Source organism: Globicephala melas, chromosome 3 (genome assembly GCF_963455315.2).
Source record: "Globicephala melas chromosome 3, mGloMel1.2, whole genome shotgun sequence".
NCBI lineage: Eukaryota > Metazoa > Chordata > Mammalia > Artiodactyla > Delphinidae > Globicephala > Globicephala melas.
Window position 1 is genome coordinate 110,250,846 of NC_083316.1, and position 27,057 is coordinate 110,277,902.

The 27,057-nt window shown below is 47.0% G+C and overlaps 1 protein-coding gene across 1 annotated transcript in view; it reads right to left on the minus strand.

Moving 5' to 3' along the window:
* FSTL4 (follistatin like 4) overlaps nt 1–27,057 on the minus strand; it is a 495,703-nt gene that overhangs the window by 34,194 nt on the left and 434,452 nt on the right. The window contains exons 8-10 of the mRNA XM_060296220.2: nt 21,620–21,740; nt 1,428–1,589; nt 910–1,044 (exon numbers count right to left, since the gene is read on the minus strand). Of these exons, the coding sequence (XP_060152203.1) occupies nt 910–1,044; nt 1,428–1,589; nt 21,620–21,740 (418 nt within the window). The remainder of the gene's footprint in view (nt 1–909; nt 1,045–1,427; nt 1,590–21,619; nt 21,741–27,057) is intronic.

The following is a 27,057-nucleotide window of genomic DNA, read 5'->3' on the forward strand; positions in this document are numbered from 1 at the left end:
GTGAAAGCAGGAATGTGATGGAGGGAAGGAAAAAAAAGAAAAAAGCAACTTCAGAACCTTCCTTGTAGTGATTCAGTTCATGAACATACTGGTATCTAGTCCACCATGTTTAGAACCTGCACCACTCATGGCCCCAGCAATACTGAGGGGGGATGCTGGATGTGGACAAATGCTTCCAGGGCTCAGGACCCTTTTGGTTCCTAATGAATCAGGTTCCAGGATCACAGAAGCTAATGGGACTCTCCTCTTCTGTGGATGATAAAGAGCAAGCAACGTCTCTCGCAGACCTCCTGGACTACTTCCAGGAGCAAGCTGGTTTTCTGCTAGGATCCTCCCTAGGAAGACCATCTACAATACTTCTGATTTTCTCCCTTGATGATAAAGACTCAGCTTAGAGCCTTTGATCAAGGGAAAGAGACCATGTCCGACACTCATCCATGAAATCAACCTTGCAGGGTCTCTTGGGGAGCAGTAGCTACGAGGGAGAGCCTGCTTAGCGCCCCTGGTGGGCAACAATCCCTGGAGTAAAGACAGGTGTGTGAGAGTGCACAGGCCAGTTCCTGGGCCGTGGATGGGCAGCAGCAGCTGGTGCGCGCTTAGCATGAACACTTTTGTGGATGAGGGACAGAGCAAGTAGGAGGCAGAACTGGGGATATGATATGCGAGCTTCCTTGTGGTCCTGGGTTCTGTCTGCTGTCCAGAGCGTTTCCCTGTCTATGCCTCCAGAGTTGTCTAGGCTTACAGGGAAGGTCTACCCACCTCTGGCCACCCTCTGTCCCCAGCTTTGAGCACAGAAGGATATGAGGTTTACCCCTGTCTCCAGGGGCTCATGATTGGTGGCTGTGGCCCTTGCCACCCAACATCCCCCAACCAGCTCAGTGAGGAGCTCAAAGGCAAGCGTGGACTCACGGGTCTTTCTAGCCGAGTCTTCGATGAAGAGGGAGGAAATATCTTCGTCCACGCCCACTTCATTTTTGGCAATGCAGGTATACGCCCCTGTGTCTTCATACCGAACGCTGCTGATGTGGAGTTCGCTCCCATTGGCTGTAGAAGGGACAGTGCTCAGGGCGGCCTGTTCAGCTGGGACCTCCATCCTTCCTCCCTTCTCCCTTCTATTGAGAGTGTTGAGGTTAAAAGCACAGCCCCTCAGCAGGGCTGAGGGCAGCCAGTACCCTGATATACGCCCAGGAAGAGCTGGAACAGCAGAAATGAACTGCAGGTGACCTGGGACCTGATTGACAGCGTCTCATCATTGTGCTCACAAAGATCTGTGTGAGTCCAGAGAGCAGGGAAACGGGGAGATATCTGTTTGCTCCCCGAATGTCTGACTTAGAAACAAATCACTCCTCTCATTTCCATTCCTGGGGAGAGCGTCAGCTTGAACTTGATGGGAAAAATGGCACAGAGACACCGAGCGGAGCGCTTACCTAGAAGGGAAAGCTGTTTCGACATCTGGGTTGAGACATCCATGCCATTTTTTAGCCAAGTGATTCTGGGCATAGGAATGCCCTCTGCGTGACATCTCAGGCTAGCTGCCACTCCGGGTTCCTGTGCCTGGGTCTCTGGATAGACACGGATGACGGGTGGCACTGTGGGTGAGAGTTAGTGCTGGTGAGAAAAGGCCTTCACCTGCCTCAGGCCTGTAGTCCAACTCTGAGACCCTGCCCAGAGGGCTGAACCGAGAGACAACTCTGGAGTTCTCTTTGTAACCAGCTTGCAACCCTAAAAGAAAGGGCTATAAAATGGATTGCCGACAATAAACATGTCAGGCTTTGTACGCTGTAATTCATGGCGTTCATCATTATTCTAAATATGATCAGAGAGACAATCCAAATATTTACGGCTGTTCAGCTGCTACACGTAAAGAGCAACAACTGCCAAAACTTACTTCTGAATGAATAAAATTCAGATATATTATTTCTCTTATCGGAAAGCCACTGGACAGGAGCTTAATTTCTTGCAAGGAAGTGCTTCACAAAGTACTTATGGGCACTGACTGGCAGGGCTCCTAATTACTGCTCTAGGGAAGACCATTGGTTTTCCAGTGGGTCATTTTTATTTTTCCACTTCTCATCCCCGGAACATGCGTGAGAGGCAAGTGTGCCCTCCTTGGCTCCTGACCCACCCATGGGTCCCGGAAGTCAAGTACAGGGCTGGGGATGTGACCAGGCCCACTCATCAGATGAGCATCAGTACCCTCTACCCTCTGGCCTTTCCTACATGGGCTGTCTGTAGGGCAGGAAGGAGTGAGGACTGTCTGGAGGATCTTCCCTCCTACCCCTTGCTCTGGGCCCAGGAAATAAAATAATTATCATTTTCAGTGGAATTGGGGGCTCTTACTTATTCATGCATGTTTCTCTACATACTTCCAAAAAGGGTTTATGAGAGCTTCTGTAAAGGCACCTGGATATTAAACTAAACAACAACAATAACAAAAACCACATCATACACCTTTTGGAAAGTTGGGAGATGCATTCTTTGCCTTGAAGCCAGCAACTACATTTTCCCAGAGTTATCTGGACACTCCTATTGTCCGATAAGAGAAAGTGACCCAGGGCAACTTTCCTCGTGGTCCTGTGGGTAAAACTCTGCGCTCCCAATGCAGGGGGTCTGGGTTTGATCCCTGGTCGGGGAACTAGATCCTGCATGCATGCTGCAACTAAGAAGTCCACATGCCGCAACTGAGTCCGCATGCTGCAACTGAAAGATCCCGCATGCCATGACGCAAATCCCGCGTGCCGCAATGAAGACCCAGCACAGCCTAAATAAATATTAAAAAAAAATAACTTAAAAAAAAAGAAAAGAAAGTGACCCAGTATGTTAGGAGAGAGATTTTTCTTGGGACTAGAGGTGGAACAAATTGACGCATATATAGAAGGAAGTGATAATGTTGATCCTAGAACGTGAAGATTTCTAGTGATCTGTGCTTGGGTAGGCTGAGGACAAAAGAAAAATTCTATTACCTTATTGTGAGAAACAGATGCTGCAGGTCCTGTCAAAACCCAGGAGGCTGGTAATAATCTGATCAACTTAGCCTGAGTTTCAAGTCTTTCCTCTGGTTGACCTATGGGGCAAAGTAGGGGGCCGAGGACAAAGCCAAATGGATAGCTGGCAAAGGGCACAAACCCACCTTCAGAGTGGCCAGAGCTGTTTCCATAACATGAGCTCAGAGGCACCCATGACTAACCACACACAGACCAAACAATAATAAAATCGGAGTCATTTCCTTGGTTTCTCTTTGTTTGCAGTTCTGGGGGAGAGTCCCAGGGTGTGGGAGAAGGTCCTTGTCACGGGTCAGGCCACTTGGGATCGATGAAGTAAAAGGGGCTCTAGCTAAGGCGTATCTGGAGGACTGCTTAGAACACAGAAGTGGATCTCTCTTCTCTGATTCCCCTTGGTTCAAAGAAGGAAGAAATAGTAATTTATCTAGGAAAACTTCCTATACCCTGAATTTGGTAAAGAGAGGAATGGGGTTCAAGTTGAAGAGACAGCAGAGTTTTTTTCAAGAGGCTACGATTCAAAAGTACAGAGATAGAGACGGGGGACCTAGGAACACTGGACTGGTGGGGAGTTGGAGAAGGAGGTAGAGCAGCCCGGGTTCTAGAATGTGGGAGGCCAGGACCTGGGAGTGAATAACCTTGGGCTCCTGCTAGATCACCATTTATTTATATAGGCCTGCCAAGCAACCACATAGTAAACTTAAAGAAGGTGAGGGAAGAATCAATAGAGATAGAAGCAGAAAGGAATGAATCAATTTGCCAAAAAAGAGTGGAACTGATAAATCTGAGACCTGGATGTTCGTGAAAATGAATAAAGTAGCCAAATTTCTGGCAGGTTTGTTTAGTGAAAAATATAAAGAACGCAGAGGAGATTAAAAAATATGGAAGTACTTTGTTCAATTATAGGTAATAAACATGAAGCGCTCAATGAAATGAATCACTTAAAAGGAAACTTTAAAGTATTGACATGGAATCAAGAAGAGAGCATTTAAAACATTTTAAAGCACTACTTTTCAGTTATGCAGTGAATAAGTTCTAGAGATCTGTTATACAATATGGGGCCTATAATCAGCAATAGTATGTTGTGCACGTAAATATCTATTAAGAGAGTAGATCTCATGTTAAGTGCTCTCACCACAAAAACGAACAAAAAAGAAAAACACAGTGGAGGTGATGGGTATGTCTGTTACCTTGATTGTGGTGCTGGTATCCTAGGCGTATACATGCACAAATTCATCAAATTGTATAGATTAAATATGTGCAGTTTTTTTGTACATAAATTATACCTCTATAAAGCTGTTTTTTTTCTTTTTCTCTGCTGTCTCAATTATCCTTTATTTGTAGTTTACCTTGAATTACTCTGGTAACCTATTCAGGTTTTTTTTTTTTTTCTTCAATTCACGGTGTCTCGGCACACCTATGTCACCCACCGGTTCCTTTACAAAGAAAGTTCATAAAGCTGTTTTTAAAAAGGCGCTACTAACCCCCAAAGAACCCTGATTAGTTTCATAGGGAAGTTCTTTTGTACATTTCAGGAACAGATAATTCCTACAGCATACAGCAGAGAAGATGTCCCAAATTTTATAATGAAGCTGTATAACCTGGACATGGAAACCTGCCAAAGAGAGCACAAAACAGATGATTACAGACCTAACTCACTCAGTACTAGATATACCAAAATCCCAAGTAAAATATTAGCAAATCAGGATTCTGGACAAGATGGTAGAGGAGAAGGACTTGTGCTCACCTCCTCTCACAAAAACACCAAAATCACAACTAACTGTTGAACATCCATTGACAAAAAAGACTGGAACCTACCAAAAAAAGATATTTTACATCCAAAGACAAAGAAGAAGCCACAAAGAGACAGGAGGAGGGGAGCTTTTGCAATATAATCAAATACCATACCTGCCGGTGGTGACACACAAACTGGAAAATAATTATATCACAGAGGTTCCCCCACAGGAGTGAGAGTTCTGAGCCCCATGTTAGGCTCCCCATCCTGAGGGTCTGGCATCAGGAGGAGGAACCCCCAGAGCATTTGACTTTGAAGGCCAGTAGGGCTTGAGTGCAGGAGCTCCACAGGACTGGGGGAAACAAAGACTCCACTATTGGAGGATGCACACAAGACTTCACATGCACTGGGACCCAGCACAAAGCAGTGACTCCATAGGAGCCTGGGCTAGACCTACCTGAGGGTTTTGGAGGGTCTCATGGGGAGGCAGGGGTTGGCTATGGCTCACTGTGGGGGCAAGGACACTGGCGGTGGAGGGCTCAGAATACTGATCAGTGTGAGCTCTCCATTTTGGCAATGAGACCTGGGGCCACCCCGCAGCCTGCAGACTCCACTGTGGGGTGCTTCTGGCCAAACAACCGGCAGGGTGGGAATCCAGCCCCACCCATCAGCAGACAGGCTTCCTAAAGTTGTACTGAGCTTACACTGCCTCTAAACACAACACTTGACACGGCCCTGCCCAAGAGAGGGACAAAACCCAGCTCCACCCACCAGAGGGCAGGCAACAGTCCTTCCCACCAGGAAGCCTGCACAAGCAGCAGGACCAACCTCACCTACTGGGGGGCAGACATCAGAAGCAAGAAGAACTATGATCCTGCAGCCTGTGGAAAGGAGACCACAAACATAGAAATTTAGACAAAATGAGATGGCAGAGGAATATGTCCCAGACGAAGGAACAAGATAAAAACCCAGAAGAACAACTAAGTGAAGTGGAGATACACAATCTACATGAAAAAAAGAATTCAGAGTAATAATAGTAAAGATGACCCAAGATCTCAGAAAAAGAATGGAGGCACAGACTGAGAAGATACAGGAAATGTTTAACAAAGAGCTAGAAGATCTAAAGAACAAACAAACAGAGATGAACAATACAATAACTGAAATGAAAAATACACTAGAAGGAATCAATAGCAGAGTAAATGAGGCAGAAGAATGGTAAGTGAGCTGGAAGACAGAATGGTGGAAATCATTACTGTGGGACAGAATAAAGAAAAAAGAATGAAAAGAAATGAGGACAATCTAAGAGACCTCTGGGACAACATTAAATGCACCAACATTCACCTTTTAGAGGTCCCAGAAGGAGAAGAGAGAGAAAGGACCTGAGAAAATATTCGAAGAGATAATAGCTGAAAATATCCCTAACATGGGAAAGGAAACAGTCATCCAAGTCCAGGAAGTGCAGAGAGTCCCAGGCAGGATAAAACCAAGGAGTAACACACCAAGACACATAGTAATTGACAAAAATTAAAGACAAAGAAAAAATATTAAAATCAACAAGGAAGGGCTTCCCTGGTAGCGCAGTGGTTGAGAGTCTGCCTGCCGATGCAGGGGACACGGGTTCGTGCCCCGGTCCAGGAAGATCCCACATGCTGTGGAGTGGCTGGGCCCATAAGCCATGGCCACTGAGCCTGTGCGTCCGGAGCCTGTGCTCCACAACAGGAGAGGCCACAACAGTGAGAGGCCTGCGTACCGAAAAAAAAAAAAAAATCAACAAGGAATAAGCAACAAATAACATACAAGGGAATTCCCACAAAGTTATCAGCTGATTTTTCAGCAGAAACTCTGCAGGCCAGAAGGGAATGGCATGATATGTTTAAAATGATGAAAGGGAAAAACTTACAGCCAAGAATACTCTACCCAGAAAGGCTCTCATTCAAATTTGACAGAGAAACGAAAACCTATACAGATAAGCAAAAGCTAAGAGAGTTCAGCACCATCAGCCCAGCTTTGCAACACATGCTAAAGGAACTTCTGTAGGCTGAAAGGAAAAGGACATACTAGAAACAAGAAATGAGAAAGCTCACCAGTAAAGTCAAACATATAGTAAAGGAAGGAAATCATCTGCACACAAATATGATATCAAAACCAGAAATTGTGAGAAAAGGAGAGTACAAATGCAGGATATTGGAAATGCATTGGAAATTAAGAGACCAACAACTTAAAATAATCTTGTATATGTATAGACTGCTTTATCAAAACCTTATGGGAACCACAAACCAAAAATCTACATTAGATACATACAAAAAACCAAAAAGTAGTCCAAACACAACACTAAAGATAGTCGTCAAATCCCAAGAGAACAAAGAGGAAGGGAAAGAAAAAGTCCTTCAAAAAGATATCCAAAAAAATTAACAAAATGGCTCTAAGAACACATATATTGATGATCACCTTAAACGTAAATGGATTAAATGCTCCAACCAAAAGACACAGACTGGTTAAATGGATACACAAACAAGGCCCGTATATATTGCTGCATACAAGAGACCCACTTCAGATCTAGGGACACATACAAACTGAAAGTGAGGGGATGGAAAAACGTATTCCATGTAAATGGAAATCAAAAGAAAGCTGGAGTAGCAATACTCATATCAGACAAAATAGACTTTAAAATAAAGACTGTTACAAGAGACAAAGAAGGACACTACATAATAATCAAGAGATCAATTCAAGAAGAATATATAACAATTGTAAATATATATGTACCCAACAAGGAGCACCCCAATATATAAGGCAAATACTAACAGTCATAAAAGAAGAAATTGACAGTTACACAATAGTAGTGGGGGACTTTAACACCCCACTTTCATCAATGGACAGATTATCCAGACATAAGATCAATGAGGAAACACAGACCTTAAATGACACATTAGAACAGATGGACTTAATTGATTTTTACAGAGCATTCCATCCAAAAGCAGCAGAATACACGTTCTTCTCAAGTGCACATGGAACATTCTCCAGGATTGATCACATGCTGAACCAAGAAGCAAGCCTCAGTAAATTTAAGAAAATTGAAATTATATCAAGCATCTTTTCTGACCACAATGCTATGAAATTAGAAATCAACTATAAGAAAAAAAACAAAGAAACATAAACATGTGGAAGCTAAACAATATGTTACTAAACAACCAATGGATCACTGAAGAAATCAAAGAGGAAATTAAAAAATACCTAGAGGCAAATGAAAATGAAAGCACAATGATCCAAAACCTATGGGACGTGGCAAAAGCAGTTCTAAGACTGAAGTTTATAGCAATGCAATCTTACTTCAGGAAACAAGAAAAATCCCAAATAAACAACCTAACCTTACACCTAAAGCAACTAGAGAAAGAAGAACAAACAAAACCCAAAGTTAGTAGAAGGAAAAAAATCATAAAGATCACAGTAGAAATAAATGAAACAGAGGCAAGGAAAACAATAGAAAAGATCAATGAAACTAAAAGCTGGTTCTTGGAAAAGATAAACAAAACTGACAAACCTTTAGCCAGACTAATCAAGAAAAACAGGGCGAGGGCTCAAATCAATAAAATTAGAAATGAAAAAGGAGAAGTTACAATGGACATGACAGAAATACTAAGGAAGAAATGGGCAAATTCTTAGAAAGGTACAATCTCCCAAGACTGAACCAGGAAGAAATAGAAAATATGAACAGACCAATCACAAGTCCTGAAATTGAAACTGTGATTAAAAAACTCCCAACAAACAAATGTCCAGGACCAGATGGTTTCACAGGCGAATTCTATCAAACTCTTTAGAGAAGAGTTAACACTTATCTTTCTGAAACTATTCCAAAAAATCACAGAGGAAGGAACACTCCCAAACTCATTCTGTGAGGTCACCCTCACCCTGTTACCAAAACCAGACAAAGATACCAAAAAACAAAAATTACAGGCCAATATCACTGATCAACATAGACACAAAAATCCTCAACAGAATACTAGCAATCCAAATCCAACAATACATTAAAAGGATCATATACCATGATCAAGTGGGTTTTATTACAGGGATGCAAGGATTTTTCAATATCCACAAATCAGTGTGATACACCACATCAACAAATTAAAGAATAAAAACCACACGATTGTCTCAATAGATGCAGAAAAAGCTTTTGACAAAATTCAACACCCATTTATGATAAAAACTCTCCATAAAGTGTGCATAGAGGGAACATATTTCAGCATAATAAAGGCCATATATGACAAACCCACAGCTAACATCATTCTCATCAGTGAAAAGCTAAAAGCATTTCCTCTAAGATCAGGAACAGACAAAGATGTCCACTGTCACCACTTTTATTCAACATAGGTGTTGAAGTTCTAGGCACGGCAATCAGAGAAGAAAAAGAAATAAAAGGAATTCTAATTAGAAAAGAAGTAAAACTCTCACTGCAGATGACATGATATGATACATACAAAATCCTAAGGATGCTACCAGAAAACTACTAGAGCTCATCAATGAATTTGATAAAGTTGCAGGATGCAAAATTAATATACAGAAATCTCTTGCGTTCCTATAAACGAACAATGAAAGATCAGAAAGAGAAATTAAAGAAACACTCCCATTTACCACTGCATCAAAAAGAATAAAATACCTAGGAATAAACCTACCTAAGGTGACAAAAGCCCTGTACTCTGAAAACTATAATATGCTGATGAAAGAAATCGAAGATGACACAAACATGTGGAGAGATATACCATGTTCTTGGATTAGAAGAGTCAGTATTGTAAAAATGACTATACTAAGCAAGGCAATCTACAGATTCAATGCAATCCCTATCAAATTACCAATGCCATTTTTCACAGAACTAGAACAAAAAATCTTAAAATTAGTATGGAGACACTAAAGATCCCGAATAGCCAAAGCAATCTTGAGAAAGAGAAATGGAGCTAGAGGAATAAGGCTCCTTGACTTCGGACTATACTACAAAGTTACAGTCGTCAAAATAATATGGTACTGGCACAAAAACAGAAGTACAGCTCAATGGAACAGAACAGAAAGCCCAGAAATAAACCCATGCACCTATGGTCAATTAGTCTACAACAAAGAAGGAAATACTATACAATGGAGGAAAGACTGTCTCTTCAACAAACGGTGCTGGGAAAACTAGATAGTTACATGTAAAAAGATGAAATTAGAACATTCTTTAACACCATACACAACAATACATTCAAAATGGATTAAAGACCTAAACGTAAGACTGGATACTATAAAACTCCTAGAGAATACATAGGCAGAACACTTTTTGACATAAATTGCAGCCATATCATTTTCAAGCCGTCTCCTGGAGTAATGGAAATAAAAACAGAAATAAACAAGTGGGACCTAATTAAGCTCAAAAGCTTTTGCACAGCAAAGGAAACTATAAACAAAATGAAAAGACAACCCACAGAATGGGAGAAAATATTTGCAAATGACATGATTAACAAGGGATTAATATCCAAAAGTTACAAACAGCTCATGCAGCTCAATATTAAAAAACAAACGACCCAATCAAAAATTGGGCAGAAAACCTAAATAGATATTTCTCCAAAGAAAAGATACAGATGGCCAAGAGGCACATGAAAAGATGCTCAACATTGTTAATTATTAGAGAAATGCAAACCAAAACTACAATGATATATCACCTCACACCAGTCAGAATGGCCATCATCACAAAGTCTACAAACAATAAATGCTGGAGAGGGTGTGGAGAAAAGGGAACCCTCCCCTACACTGTTGGTGGGAAGGTAAACTGGTACAACCACTATAGAGAACAGTAAGGAGGTTCCTTAAAAAACTAAAAGTAGAGTTACCATATGATCCAGCCATCTCACTCCTGGGCATATATCCAGAGAAAAACATGATTCGGAAGGATATGTGCACCCTGATGTTCACTGAAGCACTGTATACAATAGCCAAGACATTTAAGCAATGTAAATGTCCATTGACAGATGAATGGTTAAAGAAGATGTGGTACATTTATATAATGGACTATTACTCAGCCATTAAAAAGAATGAAATAATGCCACTTGCAGCAACATGGATGGACCTGGAGATTATCATACTAAGTGAAGCAAGTCACACAGAGAAAGACAAATATCATATAATATCATTTATATGAGGAATCTATAAAAATGATACAAATGAACTTATTTACAAGATAGAAAGTCTCACAGACTTAGAAAACAAATTTATGGTTACCAAAGGGTAAAGGCTGGGGGGAGGGATAAATTCAGAGTCTGGGATTGACATATACGCACTACTATGTATAAAACAGATAATCAACAAGGATCTACTGTATAGCACAGGGAACTCTACACAATTTTCTGTAATAACCTAAATGGGAAAATAATTTGAAAAAGAATAGATACATGTATATGTATAACTGAATCACTTTGCTGTACACCTGAAACTAACACAACACTGTTAATCAAGTATACTCCAATATAAAATAAAAATTAAGAAAAAATTGATAGACCTAGAGATCATTATACTAAGCGAATAAGTCAGAGAAAGACAAATATCATATGATACCACTTACATGTGGAATTAAAAAAAAAAGATACAGATGAACTTATTTGCAAAACAGAAACAGACTCACAGACTTAGAAATGTGGAATCCAAGAAAAAATGATACAAATGAACTTACTTGCAAAACAGAAACAGACTCACAGACTTTGAAAGCAGACCTGTGGTTGTGGGCAGGAGGAAATGTTGGGGGGGGGGAGGAATAAATCAGGAGTTTGGGATTAACATGTACATACTACTATATGTAAAATAGATAATCAACAGGGACCTACTGTATAGCAAGCACAGGGAACTCTACTCCATTTCTGTAATAACCTATATGGGAAAAGAATCTGAAAAAGAATGGATATATGTATATGTGTAACTGAATCACTTAGCTGCACAGCTGAAACTAACACAACATTGTAAATCAACTATACTCCAATATAAAATAAAAATTAAATTAAAAAAACACAAAAAACAAATACCCACATAAAAATATTAGCAAATCAAACCTAGCATGGCATTATTGGGTAAGATGTATTCTTTTCCATAAGATGTTACAGAAAAACCTCACGACCTTTTTGGCCAACCCAATAAAAGAACATACTGTGACCAAGTATAATACATTTCAATGACTAACTATTAGGAAATCTATAATTAATCATATGCAAGTCAAAGGCAGTCAAAAAAGAAAAACCATTTGATTCTCCTGCTAGACACTAAAAGGCCTTTGAAAAAAATTCAAAATCCATTTCTTAAAAAAAAAAAAATCCATTTCTTGAGGGAAAAAAACCTCAATAAAATAGAAACAGAATAATATTTTCTTCCTACAATGAAGAATATCTCTATAAAAAGTGGGACCAGCACCAATCTTTTCAGAATGGTGAAACGTCAAGTGGGGAAAAAACAAAAAGGAAAGAGGAAAGGAGGCAATATCAGACTCTCAACATTTTTCTGGATGTTACTGTCAACAGAAGGCAAGAAATGAGAGGGAGAAATATTAAAGAGGTGGAGAAAAATGATACTTTACCTGGATATGCTCCAGATAACGAACCAGAAGTGTAAGGTTTAATAAGTGAGCACCATAAAGGGGCCAGTACCCAGACAGACAAAATGAATAGCTCACTTATGTACCAGTAGTGGCCAGAGAGAAAACACAGGGGACCGAAATGAATGAAACTATAACATCTCACTGAAGACATATAAAAAGACTTGAAAAATTAGAGATGATCTTGGATAGGAAGACTTACTGTTGTTAAGAAACAAGATACTCCAAATTATGCCAAACATTTAATCTCATTCCAGTTAAAATCAATTGGTGGGGTCTTGACAAAATAATTCTCAAATTTAGCTAGAAGAAAGAATGTGAAAGAACAGCAGAAGAAATTTTGAAAAACAAGAGTGATGACTGTCATTTTTCCATACCACATATTACAAAGTATTTCAAGTATTACAATAGCAAATGGCGGGGGGGAGGGAGGCAGGGGGAGAGGGAAAGGCAGTGTGGGGAGGAGAGGGGAGGGCTGAGGCACTTCCCAGCTTTGAGTCCAGCAGCACATTAATGGTCTTTGTAGAGTTTACAAAGTTCTGTCAACTCAATATTGTGCAGTCAACATTTATTACATCCCAACTAAGGGTCAGGCATTACACACAGAGCAGTGAATAAGATCGACCCAGTCCCTGGCCTCATGAAGCTTTCTGTCGGGGGAAGATGAGTAACATAACAGCAAGGTGTGATGAGGATTACCAGAAGGGAGCTTTGGGGACATAGGGACAGGGGTCTGGGAAGACTTATCAGAATAGAGCACTTGGATCTATTCTCTCCACCTCACAAAGGAAATACCGACTTTCCTTATGCCTGTGGGGCCTACCCCTTTATTGATAGTAGGTTTGTCCAGTGAACTGGTGGTTTGTGGACCAGTCTCCTCAGTGAGGTGCCCAGGGGCCAGCACAAGCCTTGAAGACTAGCCTTTGCCTCTGTCCTGCCCTCTGATGGGAATCTGTGGACCCAGGAACCTGTCACACTTGAGTGTGTATCTGCATCCCCTGGCTGGAGCTGGGGCTCTTGTTAAAACAATGTTGGGCCCGCCCCACAGTGTCTGATTCCGGAGGTCTTGGTTGGGGCTGGGGGATTTGCTTCTACCTGTCTGGTTCCAGGTGAGACCCTGGGTCAGCCCTGACTTGGAAGCTCTTGCAGACCGACTGAATAGGTGGTGCTGTTCTACAACAAGACAAAAGCTGACTGAAAGTCAAGGGGGCGGAACCATCCATTCACTTAAAAACGAAGGACTATCTGCTGGGCAAAGACACCTGGGCCTCCAGTGGCAGGGGTTAGAAGACAGCTCACGTCTGCTGAGAGGGAGGAAACCCTGGCTGGCCTGGAGGTCTCCAGGAGCTGAAGTCATCCTGGGGGCTACGACCACTCCTCCTTGGACCGCCATCCCTCCATCAGCAGGACTAAAGATGGCCCTCAGAACCCCGCGTCCTCCACCTCCCAGTGGCCCCTGTCCCCAGTCTCCTCATCTCCAGCTGAGGACCATCAGGGCCCTTTCCCTCATGCCCTTGATTCGGGATCCTGTCAGTCTACAAGAGCCTAGGCCGCTGGGGCATCCATCATCCCCCAAACCTTCTGTTGCGCCTTCTAGAACTCATGTTCTGCCATCAGCACAACGTCCTCTATCCTTAAACTCCTCTGTGAGTGTTCCTCACCTTCTCGCTCAGATGGAAACCTGGTGACACTCCTTCTCTTGCAGCCTTTTAAGTGGATGTGGCTCTCTCCCCCCACACTTGTCCCCCCGCCCCGTCCCCTACCCCATGGACTGGGAGGTGGGGCAGGTGTTGCCACCGACAGACCATCCTCCTTCCATTCCCCAGAAAAGGACCCAGTTTTGAGTTTCCTGTCCCGCGAGCCTCATTCCTAGATTCCATCCCCTCACGTCCTGTCCACAACGTCCCTCTAGCACTTCTCTCTCCCTCCTGCATCAGTTTCCCCCCTTTTTTGGATCTTTCCTATTAGTCCATAAAACACCTTTAATTTCCATCTTGGAAAAAAATCCCCAAACCTCTTTACCCCAGCTTCTCTCCCCAACTCTGCCCCGTTTTTCTTCTTGGAAACACCCTGGAGAGTTGTCCATACTTGGTGGCTCTCACATCTCCTCCCCATCCCCCCGGAGCCAGCTCCAGGCAGACCTTTCCCCACCACGTGTGGAAATGGCTCTGCTCTGGACCACAGTGCCCCGCCCCCCCCCCCCCCCCACCGACCCTGACCCAATGGCCAGTTCTCTTTCCTCACCTTCCCTGACCTGCCGGTGGCATTCACCACAGCTGATCACTCCTCCTCCTTGGCCCCAGACATCACTTGGCCCCAGACACCATACTCCTTAGTTTTCCTGTCTCTGTGGCTTCTTCTCTGCCTTCCTTGCTGCTTTTTCTCATCCCCCAGGCTCTCAGTGCTGTCGTGCTCGGCTGCTGGACATTCTCTCTCTGCACTCCTTCAGCATCTATTCTGGTCTATTGACTTTAAATACAAGCTCCCCTGCGAGGCATCGGAAATTTATACCGCCAGTCAAACCTCTTCCTTCAACTCCAGACTTAGATACCCCATGGGCTGCGCGACATCACACGTTTATCACGTCCCCACGAGCTCCAGATCTTTCTTCTCCAAGCCTGCTCCTCCACGATCCTCTCCTCTCAGTGAACGGCCTTTACTTTTCCAGGTGCTCAGACCAAGATCCTTTGGAGGCATATTTGACTTTCCCACCAAGTGGACACAAATGTCATCTTTTCAGTATGGCCTTTACTTGCCGTCATACCTAAAGCTTCCTCCTTTTATCTGAGTCTCCTTATTCCCTCCTGTTTTAAAATTTTCCTCCTTAGTATCTTCCACCCTCTGAATTGCTCCATGAGGATGGGGATTTTGGTCTGTCCACTGCTGTTTTCAGTGCTCAGCCTGGTGAGTGGCATGCAGAGAACCTCAGTAAATGCTTATTGAATGAATGATGACGACAGTGAAGGGTGAGGTGTTGGCAGCAAGGCAGGGCGGAGCGGGGAGAGATGGGTGGGAGGGAGGATTCTTAGCCAAGGGAACAATCAGTGCAGGGCAGTGGAGTCAAGGAGGCAGGGCGGGCATGGCAGAGAGAGAGAAGTTCACGGGGCAGGGGCACATGGGAGGGGTGGGGCAGGGCCTGGGTCCCGGTGTGCATGCGTGTGTGCGTCTGTGAGCGTGCACGGTGGACTCCCGGGGATGGAAGCTGCTGCTGCCCCTCTGTGAGCCAGTGGCTTGGGCCTCCCCTCCTATGGTTCCTGAGGGATTGGCGTGGAGGAGGCCAAAGAAGCACAGCCCAGTCAGCAGCAATGGGAGGGGGCCCTGCACACAGGCCCAGACCCCCGGCTAGATCGGGGCCAGTAGCCTCCTGGATCTTCGCAGCTCCATGCCTGGCACGAGTGGGCCTGCGACATGGAAGGCAAACCCCGGAGTACCAAGGAGCTCCACTGAGAAGCCCGTTTTGCCCTGACCTGACCTTTGCTAAGTTGAAAACTGGCAATAGGATGTTAGAGGGAACAAATAATCATCCCATCATTTGGGTAGAAGCTCAGCCACTGCCTCCAGGACCCAACTGTCCTCCTCGCGTGTGATGAGGCATCGCTAAGACTGCAGCTGGTGTGGAACAGGCCCCGGGCTCTGAAGAGAGCACTGCAGCCAGAGCCCTGATCCAGCCTCCTGCCAGGACAGGGAGGGCCTAAGGAGAACCCTGGGCAGGGAGGCATCAAAGACCTTGGTACCCTTGGCCCCTGCTTGGCCAGGGTCCTGTCAGAAAAAGTCCTGCATTTTCTTTGTGAGAAACTACCCTTCCCAGGGTAGGGATCGGGTGGAGACCCAGCTTTCTGCCAGCAGCAAGGCAAAGGCCCAACTGTTTTCCTCTGGCCCTGATCTCCCCTCTTCCTCTGTGTTAATTCACACACTAAAAAGCATTGAATTAATGTATCTGGGATAAACACATTCATTTTCTTTTAAATTTGCAAAACCTTCCCATGAAAATATTTCAATACACAACACAAAGGCACATTTTCTTTGGGAAACATCAATCATTTCCAAGGTGAAAGGCAGCATAAATATGTCTTAAGTAAGAGGCACATTCACAAAAGTACCAAGCTGGAGTAATAGACAGATTTGAGAGATTACTATTGTGCTTTGGGAATGAATTGCTACTTGTCTGAACTGTGGGGAGGTTGAGGGTGTTTTTAATTTAATGGATTAATCATTTATTTCTGAAGTTTCTGTTCCTCCTATGGAAGCAATGTGGGAAGTTTGCATGAAGTTATAAATCATGTCAGTGTTTGGGCCTCATCTCTGGGGGGTCTGGTCTATGGGGAAGTTATACTAATAATTTGAGAAAGGAAATAGTTGCCTGGAAGGGCTTCCTTTAGCAAACCAGGTCAAGGTAGAGTCCTGGACGGAGAAGAAGCTCCAGAAGATGGTGGCCCAGCCTGTATATGGAGCCCGGCCCCTGCCACCAGGGCGTGAGGCAGCTCCAGGGAGGAGTCTGTATTTTATTCCTGGCTTGGCAACTTCCTCTGGGTCTTGATTTTCCCATCTGTATAATGAGCTGGAAGGTCTCTGAGGGGCTACCAGCTCAGATCATCTGTGTCCGCCAACTACAGTTAAATATGGCTTGAGACAAAACAAAACCTCCCCCATATCTGTCCCATCTTGGACTCTGAATTATATCTGGCCAGGCATTTCGCAAGCATTTGACACATATCCGATCTCATCAGGCCTATAAGGGAGGAGGCACTATTGTCATTCCCATTTTACAGGTGAGTTTACTCACCAAAGATGTACGTCAAGGAAGTACCAGCACTTGGATAGGTACTAGGCTTGAATCCAGGTCTCTCTGGCTCAGAGTTCATGTCTTGACCCTATGACAGAGGTGTCTCCAGCTCGGGTCTGCGCCGTGCCTTGGGTGGAACAGCGCCACCCAGCTCCTGTTCACGTGTGCGGTATCCCCGTCTCTTGGGCCCACTGGCCACACATTGCCTCCCCAGAACACCTGCCATTCACATGGAGTCTTCTGAGCCCTCAGAGAGGCAGGGAGCTGGCAGGGCCTCCTCTCCCCGCTTCGTCGTCCTCCCCTTCTTGTCCTCCCTCTGACTGAGGAGAAGCAAGGAGAAGGAAACGACAGAACATTGTTCCCTGTCTGTGCGTCCTGGGCACCGCCTCGGCTCAGTAAGCCACAGGCCATCTTCCAGGCCAAGAGGGGACCAAATCCCACCACCCACAGCACAGCTGGGCGACCCCACCAATTCTACTCAAGCTGCTCTGGGACATCTTTCATGCTTTTGACTCACGCTTGGGATGACTGACAAAAAGGAACAAATCCCACAGATGAATCTGTTATAGCTTTCTCACATCTTCTCCACGAGATGCCTCAGCAAAGCAGTGCTCCTTCTGTCCTGAGCACAGACGGTGCCTTCTCACCTTCCCAGTCCTCCTGCCCGGAAGCCCCCCGTGCCCACCGCCTCGGTGAGCCTTCCTCAGCAGCCCAGCCCTCCTGGGCCTCCCCCTGGGAACCTGAGCAGCATCGGGCATCTGCACAGTGATCTGCCAAGCCCACCTGGAGCTGGACGGCCAAGCCGTGCAGGTCATCAACTTCAGTCCTGCTGCGGGCGGGGCCTGCCCTTATATCTGCGCTGTGGGTCCTTCATTGGATGCTCGCTAAGCCAGCTGTTTCTGACCATGCGTGAGCTCAGCACCCGGGGCAGGGATAAACGAGGCAGGGGTCCTGTCCCCGGTCCCCCACAGTGTGCTCCCCCTTGACAGCAGATCAACACCGACCTGCTGAACGACCACATCTGGATTCACCCACAGCAACAGTGCAATGTCCCAAAGGGGAGGATGGGGCGGAGAAGGCGTCAAGAGTCTAGGCTTTGGTGTCAAGATCCGTTTTGCAGCTATGTACTAATTGTAGGGCTGGGGTTCCTGGGCAGATCACTTGATCTCTCTGAGCCCTAGTTTCCTCATCTGTGAAACAGAGATGGTGCCCAGTAATTATTCAGTAAATGTTCCTACTGTAATTGTGTCTTTCGTACCATTTTACTTTCAATGACATCTTCCCACCTTCCCACACAGATAGGGAGGTTTTCCCTCTCACTCAACACAGCATGCCTCACTTCTGGAATACTCTGAAAACCTCATATCTTGTTCCTCGGTCAGCAGGCAATGGACTCATGTCCTTGGGAGGCAACACCAGATCTACCTTAGTATGGTGCTCCCATGAGGGAGCTGCTTAATGGACCCAAATGCCACCCCCACGTGCCTGGGGGTGAGCCCAGCTCAGGGACCTTGTGGGCTCCTGGAGTGAGGCCCACCCTAATGGCCCAGCCCAGCCGTCATGGAACTGAGCGAAGTAAGCCATGGGATGAGGTGGAAAGCCCACCGCAAAATACAGAGGTCCCGGCATGCAGCCGCTGACTCTAGTACTTGGGCTGGAAGAGAAGCCTTAAATCTCTCAGCAATTAGGAAATGGATCTCAGGGGGCCTCTCCTTGGATCTCAGTGGGGAGGTTTTGCTATTTAGACTCCCCTAGCCCTAAGCAGCCTCTTTAGCAATCGCTGGGCTGGGGGGTGGGTAGGAGTGGAGTGCCTGGGGAGGCTCGAACAGAACTGTCCAGTGCCAGCTACAGAGTCCACTCCCCACTCGGGTAGCAACAGGAAGCAGCCTAGTCTCTACTTTCAGCCCAGCAACACATGGTGTCCGTGGGCCTGGGCCTTGCTCCCGGATTCAGCACCGGGAGGGAGGAAATGGCTCATTCCCATCATGAGCTCTGTCTCAGAATTCTGGGGGAACAGGAGGCAGAAGGGCCCTCCCAGCACCGTGGACCTGCCATTCGTGTATTAAAGGTGTTTAAGACCACAGAGTCTCCTGCAGGCGCCTGAGGCGAGGACAGGTTCTCACTCACGAGTTACTCTGGTTCCTGGGCTGGTGGATCCCCTCCCTTCCCCACAGATTTGTTCTGGAGGAAATGAAGGGGACCAGGCTCAAGCCCTCTCCTTGTACCCTCGGTTCTTATGAGATGGGGGCAGGATGCGAAGGGCTGGATGGAGGATCTGGGAATCCTGGGTTATTTCCCTTTTTCAGGCTGGTCTGAGGACCTGAGGGACCTGGGCCAAACCGTGTGGAGCTGTGCAACCACACATTCACCAACACTGTACAAGGCTGGGCACCACTTTCCAGCTCTAGATGATAAAGCCGTCTTCACACTGCAGAGTACACGCTCTGCCCCTGGAGTAGCCCTGCTCAGGGGGCGGCCCAGACACTGCCCGCCTGCTGCACACCAGGCTGGCCTCTGAATGGCAGCCGGGGATGACTCACCCAGGGGTGTTATAACTGGGAACCCCTGGGTTATTTCTGACGAAATCCAGAAACTTCATTGTACACCCTGATTCAAGCCAACAAACACAGCCACAAAGCCCCAAAGGATTAAATATGTCCCAGCTCAAGGGAAATACTAATAAAATACGGCTTCGGCACATATGAACATAAAAATCCCTAAAACATCCTATAAGACAAATGTAGAGGCAAGCTGAGCTCACTCTGTTGTCCTTAAATGGCCTGTCACCCAGGATCCCAGAGGTAAGTGACATTGAACCTCATGATGTAATTATTCTCAACACCGTGTATACTTTATCAGAGCAGAAGCCCTGGACACAGCTGGCACAAAGGGTCTGGGGCTGACCTGGAGCTTTCACGTTATTCTCTGGTGCACAGACGCCCTGCTCAGGCCTGCTTGGTGAAAGCAGTGACGCCCAGCTGGGCGTGGCTGGACACGTCTAGTTTCCCTGGAGTGCTGATCTGCCACGGCACTGTGATGGCTTGTTTGTTGTGATGGCTGGAGTGGCCAGCCGTGTGACAGAGGCTGGGTCTAGAATGACACCTACCAGTGGTGTGACCCCAGGAAAGTGACCTTACCTAGAGACTCATCCATAAAGTGGGTTAAAATATACGGACTGGGAGAGTCCATGTGATGTGTTAGCCCAGGGACTGGCCAGAGAACGTCTCAGAGAACTATTGTAATTGTTGACGTGGTCAGCAGCAGGGGTTAATTCTTCTCAGCTTCTGGGAGTCCTGGCAACACAGGGGCCTGTGAGAAGCAGAGAGGCAGCCTGCTGAGGTTCTGCTTGGCCGGGCCCCAGCTGAGGCTCCTTAAGCCTCTGGGGGAGGGAGGTGGGAAGCAGACCCTTTTGCAGAAAGTAAGGCCTCCCAACTGGATAAGTGATTTGGGTCCACAGCACCTGGAGGAGGAGTGGCATGTTCTAGACAGTGTCTGCTTCTCACTGGATCAAGACCACAACAGCTTGCCATCTCCATGTCACTGTAATCGAGCAGGACCCTATGGGGCCTTCCCCGGACAGACTCCCTCCTCAACCCCCATGTCCTCCACCTGCCTCTTGTCTATAGAAAACCTTTAGACTCCCAGGCCTGCCCTGAGTGCCAAAGAATAAATTTAATCAGACAAGTGAGAAAATGCAGAAAGGAAAACAGTTAAGCAAGACAAAATAATAATAGTTTAGTCATTAAACAAAGTCAAGGACCTTTAGTTCCTCCTCAAGGACTATAGATAACATTCTGAGCCATGTCCTTTGAGCTGTTTGCAGATACTGAAACCCCCACCAGGTGGAATAAGTTAACTCTATGCTGTCCACAAGTACATAGAACCCAGACCGGTTGGAATCAGAAGGTTGACAGTGTTGATTCCCGATTACCTCACCACCAACCAATCAAAAGAATGTCCACGAGCTTATCACGCGCCCCACAGCACCCCCCCCCCCAACCCCCTGTCTTTGAAAACCTCTCCCTGAAAGCCTTCGGGAGTTGGGTCCTTTTGAGCACTAGCTGCCTGGACTCCTTGCCTGGCGCCCTCCAGTAAACGCTGCACTTTCCTTCACCACAATCCAGTGCCAGCAGACTGGCTTTACCTTGAGCAGGCGGGTGGACCCAAGTTCGGTTTGGTAACATCGCCTACAGGGCACACTCCACATTCTACAGGGGCCTGCTGGAGATGCTGGGTGCGACCTGCCTAAGTGACTCACCCCCTCCCACCTTGACTCACTTCATCAGAGGAGGCTTTGGGGAAAGCCAGACCAGGAAATGAGTTGGCAGACTCTGCCCCTGCCTGCCCACCCCCCTCCCCAGTCCCTCTTTACTTACAGGAAAGATGGGACATTTTGGGGTCAGGTATTTCTTTAAGAAGTCAGAATGCAGGAGGGGAGGAGGGTTGTTCTGAGCAGCGTTTGGGAACACTTTGGGGGGACAACATGCATGGAGCCATTTACTAACCATTCACCTGCAGGACGTGGGTCTGGAACAGCTGCTCGTAGCCAGAGGCATGGCAGGTGTAATTGCCCATGTGGATGGTGGTCACCTTGGTGATGTAGAGGGAGTCGTCCTCTCCAAAGTCCTGCTTGGGCAAGGAAGACAACAAGATTGGCTTCTCTGTTGAGTAGCTGGGAAGCATAGCCAGGTCTCTGGTTTTGCAGGAAAACAGAAACCCTGTAGCTGCGAGAGACTTCCTTTCTGCCTGGTCCCCTTACTCAACCAGAGCTCCCTGCAGGGCTGGGCAGCAGGACCTCCATGTCTCTGCCGTGTTGCTTGCCCAGACCCTATACATCCTTTTAAGATCTTGTTCACCTTCTCTGTGAGGTCTGGCTTGAACACCTTCCCCAGCACCCTCCCTCTCCATTTCTACAGCTGGGCTCACCTGCCCCTCCTGTGCTGCTGCTTGGCCCGTTTCCTGAGCTCCTGTCCACCTGTTGAGAAGCTCTGGAGGGCGGCCTCCTTTAGGGTCAGCCATCTTTTTCTTAAAGGGCCAGATAGCAAATGTTTTTGGCTTTCTGGGCCATAGGGTTTCTGTCAACTACTCATCCCTGCCTTGTAGCATGAAAATAGCCATACCAATGCCTAAATTAATGAGTATCACTATGTTCCAATGAAATTTTATTTAAAAAAATGTGGTGGGCTGCCTTTGGCCCATGGGCTATAGTTTGCCTACCACTGGTTTAGATCTCACCTCCATCTCCAAATAATTTCAGGCAGCTTACAGAGATCTGGGTAACCTAAGAGAAGGGAAATTGAACTCTGAGGAAAATGAGGGCAAACAAAAAACAAGGGCAGGGATGTACTAGAGAGCAGGAGGGGCTGACGCCAGGGGTTCCATGAGAAACGACTCAGTAAGCCCTGTCCCTGTGACCTCTGCAGCCTCACAGACTGGGATCCTATTTGGCCAGCATGTGGGGAGGGATGGGCAGGAGGGGGCTTTGAGCTGGTCAGAGTCCCCGGGTGAGCGCTGGGCACACAGCACTCCCCCAGGGCCTTTCCAGCCAGCTGCCTTGTCTCCTGCAGAACAATGCACAACGCTGGCCCTGTCCAGGCACCAACTGCAGACGTGCTGGGGAATGGAATTACCGGTGTTTCAGGGAGACCTTTCATCATGTTTGGCTTTAGCTACCAAACACCTCTGAGGTGTGGTGCTCAGAGCTGATGGGACAGAGGAGGTCCTGGCTCCCTGGTGAGAAACAGGGCTGGGCAGTACTAGCTGTGAGGCGTGATGGGGGAAGCCCAGTGCTGGCACTCAAGATACTCAGGTTTTAGCTTGAACTCTGGCACTGACCAATGTTCCCTCATCCCTCTGGGCACTGGCTTCCCCACCTGTAAGTTGTGGACAATTTATATGCCCTATATGCCTCCTGGGGTGATGGGGAGATCTGGCAAGAGAATGCCCACGAGTACATTTTCCAGTGTGGGAAGTGAGACATACATGGGGGCTGCTACTTTTCCTATTATTAACAGAAGATGCAAAACTCCTCTTGACCCCCTGGAGACAACACCAAACCATTCCTCCCGTCATTCTCCCTGTCCTTCCTGAGCTTCCTTTTTCCACAGAAGCAATCTCGTGGCAGGAGGGATGGAAGGCCACCAGTCAGTGTGGCACAAGGATTGTCCAAGGGCCCGGCCACAACCATCATGAGTCCTTTAAAGATGCTTTCGGGCTAATTAACCCAACGAAGGGTGCAGGCCCAAGAGAGTTTTGGGTTAAGGCACAGGTTGGAAGGCGGAGAGTGGATGCATGCAGCCTGCTTTCAGTATCAAGGAAAAAATACTCAGAAGTGCTCCCAGTGGAGTGAAATACTGGAGAAGGCTGCTGTAAGAAACTCTTCGAGTTTTCTCTGAAACATTGCTCTGCTGTAAAAAGCCCCATTCCTATCACGCAGTGGAAGCTTCCCTAATAAAAATAAAATACCAGATAGCTTATTTGTCCTGCGTCATAACAGAGACATAAAGGGCTCATACCTGAGTTGCTTATGAAAAGTTAATGGTCAGTCAGTTCTGGGGCTGACATATTTCTAATCTAAGCTGTTTCCTGTGTCAAAACCTAAATCTGCAGGAAAATACATTTTGCTTGGAGTCTCAGCGGTGGAATGGCATCTCGAAAGAGGGCTGGGGAGCTGGGTGCGGCCCCACCTTGGGGAACCTCAATACCTCACTTGGTGGGTTCCTGGACAGACTCCATCCCAAAGGGCAACGCCAGAGCTGTGTGTAAGGGGTTTGGTGCTGGATCCCCTGGCATTTCCCTCTGTGCTGCCTTCTTGAGCCTTCATACCCACGGCCCTTCCTCACAGGAGGGCCCTCCTCGGAGTCAGTCTCAGGTTCTGGCACCCCCTGCTCTTCTTGCCACCTCAGTGGGGTTGGTGGTCATGGGACCCCAGGCTGAGAAAAGCCCCCAGGCTGAGGTTCCCACAGTAATAACACCAGCTTACGGTCTCCACGAGCTAACTGTGTGCTGGGAATCTTGACATACGTCGCTTTGTTTAAGCCTCAGAAAAACCCTGAAAACCATAAAGCAAAACAAATGTCCAGTCCCCACGGGGTGAGAAAGTAGAGCTCTCCTGCACAATATATTCAGAGTCTGACCTTCTCTCACCACCTCCACTGCTACTGCCGTGGGCCAGATGCACGGTCCTCCGCCTCTGCCCCTCTGTGCCGCAGCCAGACCACGCCCCCCTCACTCGGAGTCCCAGCCCTAGAGGGTCTGCAGGGATGACCTGCCGTCCCCTCTCTGCCCCGTCTCCTTCCACTCTCCCTTGCTCATTACTCTCCAGCACTGTGGCCCCTTGGTGTTGCTCCAACATGCCTGGCATTCTGCCCCCTCAGGAACCTTCTCCTTGTTGTCCCACTACCCCAGGACTATCAGTCTGTCTTGCTCTACCTCCTTCAAGTCTGCTCATATGTTATCTGCCGGCCCTGTCTGTAACCCCCGTGGAGCACCTGGCACGCACTTACTCCCATTTAGCACACTGCTTGCCACGTGTCTCCCCAACTAGAATGTGAGCTCCACCCTCGCGCCTGGTGCTCACTGCTGTGTCCCCAGTGCCTAGCGGGGCCTGACACAGAGCAAGCCCTCAGTAGATATTCGCTGAGCAGACTGTACAAGGCGCTGAGCTAGGCTCTCTGCAGGGGCTGTGCCCTGGTTCCTGTTCTTTGGGTTTGACAATGGAGGCGCCCACCTCCTGCCTTCCTGTGCCCCCAAATGTTACCAATCACCCGGGGTCCAAAGCAAGTGGCTGGAGGGGAGGCAGAGAGCTGGTCTTGTCCCTGCCTTTCCACCCTGCCCCCTTCTCCATGCTGCATCCTCAGGTCTGGGCACACTGGGAGGGCTCAACTCAGTGCAGCAGGCAGAGCCCATGTGTGTAGTCCCAGATCGGGCTGATGGCTTCTGGGAGCCCCTAACAGAGTTGCTTAACCTCTCGGTCTGCTTTTCCTCACTGCTCCCGGGAGCAGAGGCATATCCCTTGGGTGATCGCTCAGGGGTGGAGGTGTGGGGGTTGCCGGATGCCTTATGGCTCTACTTTGAGCACCTAACTCATTATCAGCCTGTGAGTTAGGCTCTGGGGAGAACCTGACTCTGTACTAAATAAAATAATGGCTCTGGGCTGAAACAATAGGCATCATATAATTATAGAAAAAAAGTGCATATTAAAGAGCATGAATACTGGCTACAGAAATCAAAGTTACCTCATTGGATGTAAGGAAATTACTTTATAAATTGATTTATGAAATTACATAAAACTAAACCTGCAATCCTTCTTCTCCTGAAGGTTTTCTGAGGTGTGTCTGAATGCTGCTATCAGTGCTTGACTGCATCTCTGAAACTGTCTTTTTATGGATGGCTTTTTTTTCTTTTGCTCTGATGCGTAGAAATGTATTAGCAAAATCAAGGTTCCTTCCAGAAATAAACAGATGCCAGATGAGACCATTCTTTGTATTGATGCACATCTGTCTTTGGAAAAGAGACATTTTACTTAAAGATACGTTTTTTTTTTTTGCCTTTTAAAAAGCTATTTTCTAGGTATCTGCCCTTAATAAAGTAATTAAACGAAACTTCAGTATTAAACAATATTTAAGCAGAGGCAAGATGGGGGATGTTGTCATGGTGATACATGTGAGTCAGGTCTAAGTAATATGAACATGAGCCATCAGTGCTGATTATTTAGTGACTAAACGTTAGACACAAGGACTCCAGAGTGATTTCAGAGGTTACGTTAATGGTACTGTCAGTGCTACAAAGTTTAGGAACATTTATTCAGAGCTTTTCTAGCTCTGCCCTTCTCAGGAGCACTCTTGGCTCTCTTTGGAGAGGATGGAGTAAAGGAGAGGGTCTTTTCCCCCAGGTTGCTTTGACTCTGGCCCCCAGAATTTCACTAACCCTAGCATCCCACCTGCACAAATGCACTGAGCGATGCGGCGCCTTGGTGATGGCCGGTCCTCAGAGATGTCTGCACTCACATGAACACACACATCCATCATCCAGACCCAGCAAAGACCAGATGCATCATTGGTGGGCACAGACAAACATCCTTGTGAACACATGCAGTAAACAGCATGTGTGTACACGCATGTTCCAAACCCCTGCTCTCTCTACACAGCTGACCCCTCGGACTCACACTGGGGTTCCCGTGTTGGTCACCTCCTTCTAGCCCCTCGGAGGACAGACCTGTCACTCTGCGAGGGCCTGCAGAAGCAGTCCTCTTGATCAAAGTCCTCTTAAAAAAGAAGTCTCTGCAACTTGAAGCAATGCCTAAGTGGCCACTGAGCCCCCAGGGGAAGGCTGCTATGGACAGTCACGTTCGGTGTGAGCAGCCTGGAGTGGGTCTGTCCTCCTGCCCACTCCCAGGCCTGGCCCAGGGCAGGGAGCCACAGGTGTGGGAGAAGGCACTGTGGGGAGGCTCCGGGCTTCCCCCGGACTGTGCAGCCACTTGCTGCCTGCGGTTTACGTGGTCAGTGCCAGAGGGGAGGCACCTCATCTCTCTGTGCCCATGTGTGGCATGGCGCCTGGTGCATAATGGGTGCTCAGTTAGTGTTTGCTGAATGAATGGAGGTGTGTCAGCCTAGAGTGCTGGCTCGTGGGGAGCCATAGGAAGTGAAGTGAAGGAGTAACGTTACCCAGAGAGAAGTCTGGCCTTTGCCCTCAGCTATTGGGAGGTGAACTCTAGGCCTTGGGATGTGCCTTTGTTTGCTTGAGCAAACCAGAGCATCTAACAATGTGATTTATGAAGGGAGCCCTGCACCACATGGGACCAGGTCTGCCTCCTGTCTCCTGGCTGGATACGAGGGGTCAGCCACGCGGGCAGTACGGGATTGAGCGCTAGTGAAGGCTCTGGACACAGACCTGGGTGAGCTTCCCTGGTAGGTATGTTGTTACACGTCTATGCTGGGAGCCA